Below are 3,513 nucleotides of genomic sequence, written 5' to 3' on the forward strand. Positions count from 1 at the left end.
TTGGCATGCCGTAGCGTACCGCGATGTCTTTGACGAACTGGACCGCCGTCGATCCGTCCAGATTCTTGATTGGCCTTGCTTCGATCCATTTGGTGAACTTGTCCACCGCCACCAGAAAATGCGTCATGCCGCCTCGAGCGGTCTTGAAGGGCCCCACCATGGCGAGTCCCCAAACTGCGAAGGGCCAGGCGATCAGGATGGTTCGAAGTGCTAAGGCCGGCTGGTGGCTACGCTTGCTGAAGCGCTGGCATCCCTCGCACTTGAGGACGAGCGACTCGGTGTCTTGGAGGGTCGTGGGCTAGTAGAAACCATGGCGGAAAGCCTTGGCCACCAGGGACCGTGAGGCGGCGTGGTGCCCGCACTCGCCCTGGTGTATATCGAGGAGGATCTCAATGCCCTGGTCCTGCTCGATGCAGCGCTGGAATACGCCGGTGGAGCTGCGCTTGACGTGCTCGTTGTTGATAATGCTGTAGGCGGACGCCCGACGTTGCACTTGCTGGGCCTCGGTCTCGTCCATGGGGAGAACCCCGTTCTCCAGGAACTCTGATATGGGGAGGGCCCATGAGGAAGCCGTCCCTACAGCGAAGACGGCCACCATGGCGGGTTCCGGGGCGGCAGCCCCTGAGCCGGGGATGGCGGCGTCCGGGTTAGGGACGACGGCGGTCGGGTTGGCGGCTGGAGCCCCCGGGCCGGGTTCAACAGTCCCCGGGCCGGGTTTGGAAGCCCCCGGGCCGGGACCGGCAGTCCCCAGACCGGGATCGGCAGTCCCTAGGCCGGGTTGAGGTGCGGCTGGGTCGTCTGGGACGTAGATGGACTCGGAGTCCGGAGACGACTTGACGTATGGCTTGTGCAGGTGCTCGAGGGAGACGCCGGACGGGATGGACTGCCGTCATGAGGCGATCTTGGCGAGTGTGTTGGCGGCCTCATTTTCCGCGCGTGGGACGTGGAGGAACTCGCAGCCCGCGAAGAACCCGGATAGCTTCTGGACGAGGAAGCGGTAGCTCGCCATGTTGGGGTCTCGGGCGTCCCACTCGCCGGAACACTGCTGCACCACCAAATCCGAGTCGCCGTAGCACACGATGCATCGGATGCTGAGTTCCTTGGCGAGCCGGAGGCCGTGCACAAGGGCTTCGTACTCGGCGACGTTGTTGGAGGCGGTGAAGTGGATCTCGAGCGCGTACTGAAGCCAGTCGCCCTTCGGGGAGGATAGTACAATGCCGGCCCGCAGGCTGAGTCACATCTTGGAGCCGTCTAAGTGCATGCTAGTGCGTCGAGTCCGGCAGCGGCGACGGGTACTGGGTCTCGGTCCAGTCGACGAGGAAGTCGGCCAAAGCCTGGGACTTGATCGTAGTGCGGGGCTCGTAGAGGATGGTGTGGCCGGCTAGCTCGAGCGCCCACTTGGCGACCCGGCCAGAGGCGTCCCGGCACCCGATGATCTCGCCAAGGTGGGCCGTGCTGACCACGGTAACAACGTGCTCTTGGAAGTATTGCTTCAATTTCTTGATGGTGAAGTACACGCCGTAACACATCTTCTGGTAGTGCGGGTAATTCTGCTTGGAGGCGGAGAGCACCTCGCTCAGGTAGTAGACAAGGCGTTGGACGGCTTGGACCTTGCCCTCCTCTGGTCGCTCGACCACCATCACCATGCTGACCGGCCGCAAGGTGGCGGCAACGTAGAGCAGCAGCGGCTCCTCCTCGGCTGGTGCGGCCAGGACTGTTGTGGTGGAGAGCATGCGCTTGAGGTCCCGGAAAGCCTTGTCTGCCTGATTGTTCCATTCGAACGGCGTCGTCTTCTTCATCAGCTGATACAGGGGCAAGGCCCTCTCGCCCAGCCAGCTGAGAAGCTGGCTAACCGAGGCCAAGTAGCCGGTGAACTTTTGGACATCGCGCAGCCGAGACGGCTTGCGCATGCGCTCGATGGCCTTGATCTTCTCCGGGTTTGCCTCAATGCCATGCTCCGAGACGAGGAAGCCGAGTAGCTTTTCAGCCGGGACGCTGAAAACGCACTTCTCCGGGTTGAGCTTGACTTTGTACTCGCGCAGGTTGGCGAAGGTTTCCTTCAGGTCGTCGAGGAGCGTGAGGTGCTGCTTGGTCTTCACCACGATGTCGTCCACATAGACGTGGATGTTGTGGCCGAGTTGCGGCAGCAAGCATTTCTACATGCAGCGTTGGAAGGTGGCACCGGCGTTCTTCAGGCCGAATGACATGGTGATGTAGCAATATGCCCTGATGGGCATGATGAAGGATGTCTTCAGGGCGCCGGCCGGGTCCAACTTTATCTGATGATAGCCGGAGTAAGCATCCAGGAAGGACAGGAGCTCACAGTTGGCGGTGGAGTCGATGACTTGATCGATCCGCGGGAGAGCGAATGGATCCTTGGGACAGGCCTTGTTCAGGCTGGTGTAGTCTATACACATGTGCCAGGTCTTGTTCTTCTTCAGGACGAGGACTGGGTTGGCCAGCCACTCGGGGTGAAACACTTCCATGATGAAGCCGGCCGCCAAAAGCTTGGCGACCTCTTCACCAATGGTTCTTCTCTTCTCTTCGGAGAAACATCACAGGGGTTGATGGACAGGCTTGGCGTCCTTGCGGACGTGGAGTTTGTGCTCGGCGTACTTCCTCGGGATACCCGGCTTGTCCTTTGGGGTCCATGCAAAAATATCCCGATTCTCACGGAGGAAGCCAACGAGCTCGCCTTCCTATTTGCTGTCGAGGCGGGTGCCCACGACAACGTACTTGCTGCAGCTGGGGTCTTCCGGGTTCAGATTCACTTTCTTGGTCTCCTTGTAGGGCCTGAATGAGGCCTTGTCGGCTGGCTCCTTGGCTGGAACCGGTGCGGCCGACGTCTCGTTGGCCAGGGCGACGATCCGGTCGAGCTGGCGCCGCTCCTCGGCTATGACCAGCGACTCAGCCAGCTTGGCGCCATCTCAGGCGCACTCCAGGGACTTGCGGTAGTCACCGGTGATGGTGATGAGGCCCTTCGGACCCGACAGCTTCATTTTCAGGTAAGCGTAGTGGGGGACCGCCATGAACTTGGCGAGCGCGGGCCGGCCCAGCAGCGCGTGGTACGCGCTGGTCAGGTCCACCACCTCAAACCAGAGCAGCTCACGCCGGAAGTGGTCGCTGTCGCCGAATAGGACGCTGAGTGGGACCCGGCCTATCGGAGAGCAGGAGAGGCCGGGAACGATGCCGTGGAAGATCGTCCGGGTCGGCTCCAGGTTTTTGGCCTCGAGGCCGAGCTTGGTCATGGTGTCGCGGTAGAGGATGTTGATGTTGCTGCCACCGTCGATGAGGACTCGGGAGAACTTGCACGTGCGCTGGGGTGCGATGATGGTGGGGTTGAGGACGAGGGCGTAGCCACCCAGGTTCGGCATGACAGCCGGGTGGTCTTCCCGGGTCCACGTGACCAGGCGCTCCGACCAGTGCATGTACTCCGGCTTGGCCGGGATGACGGTGTTCACCTCCTGCTGAAGCAGGCGCTCGTTACGCTTGTTGTCGCCGAGGCTGGTGAAG

At 61.5% G+C, this 3,513-nt stretch overlaps 2 protein-coding genes across 2 annotated transcripts; both read right to left on the reverse strand.

Annotated features, from left to right (window-relative positions):
- Nucleotides 1-889: 889 nt before the first annotated feature.
- Nucleotides 890-1,910, reverse strand: LOC141022821 (uncharacterized). Its single transcript, XM_073499092.1, has 3 exons — nt 1,611-1,910; nt 1,297-1,499; nt 890-1,229 (listed from the first exon to the last, which is right to left on the reverse strand). Exons 1-3 carry the CDS (start codon nt 1,908-1,910, stop codon nt 890-892), a joined length of 843 nt encoding a protein of 280 aa, XP_073355193.1.
- A 1,017-nt stretch (nt 1,911-2,927) lies between these two features.
- On the reverse strand, nt 2,928-3,248 carry LOC109747114 (uncharacterized). The gene has a single exon (XM_020306199.1). It carries the CDS (start codon nt 3,246-3,248, stop codon nt 2,928-2,930), a length of 321 nt encoding a protein of 106 aa, XP_020161788.1.
- Nucleotides 3,249-3,513: the final 265 nt, after the last annotated feature.

This window comes from Aegilops tauschii, chromosome 5 (assembly GCF_002575655.3).
Source record: "Aegilops tauschii subsp. strangulata cultivar AL8/78 chromosome 5, Aet v6.0, whole genome shotgun sequence".
Lineage (NCBI taxonomy): Eukaryota > Viridiplantae > Streptophyta > Magnoliopsida > Poales > Poaceae > Aegilops > Aegilops tauschii.

Bases quoted from the DNA above. Each gene is read 5' to 3' on its own strand.
- LOC141022821 (XM_073499092.1), bottom strand. From the start codon at position 1,910: ATGCGCAAGCCGTCTCGGCTGCGCGATGTCCAAAAGTTCACCGGCTAC. The intron at 1,500-1,610 runs GTCCAAGCCGTC...TTCACCATCAAG, and splicing joins AGCGACCAGAGGAGGGCAAG to AAATTGAAGCAATACTTCCA. The intron at 1,230-1,296 runs GTACCCGTCGCC...GATGTGACTCAG, and splicing joins GTCGACTGGACCGAGACCCA to CCTGCGGGCCGGCATTGTAC.
- LOC109747114 (XM_020306199.1), bottom strand. From the start codon at position 3,248: ATGACCAAGCTCGGCCTCGAGGCCAAAAACCTGGAGCCGACCCGGACG.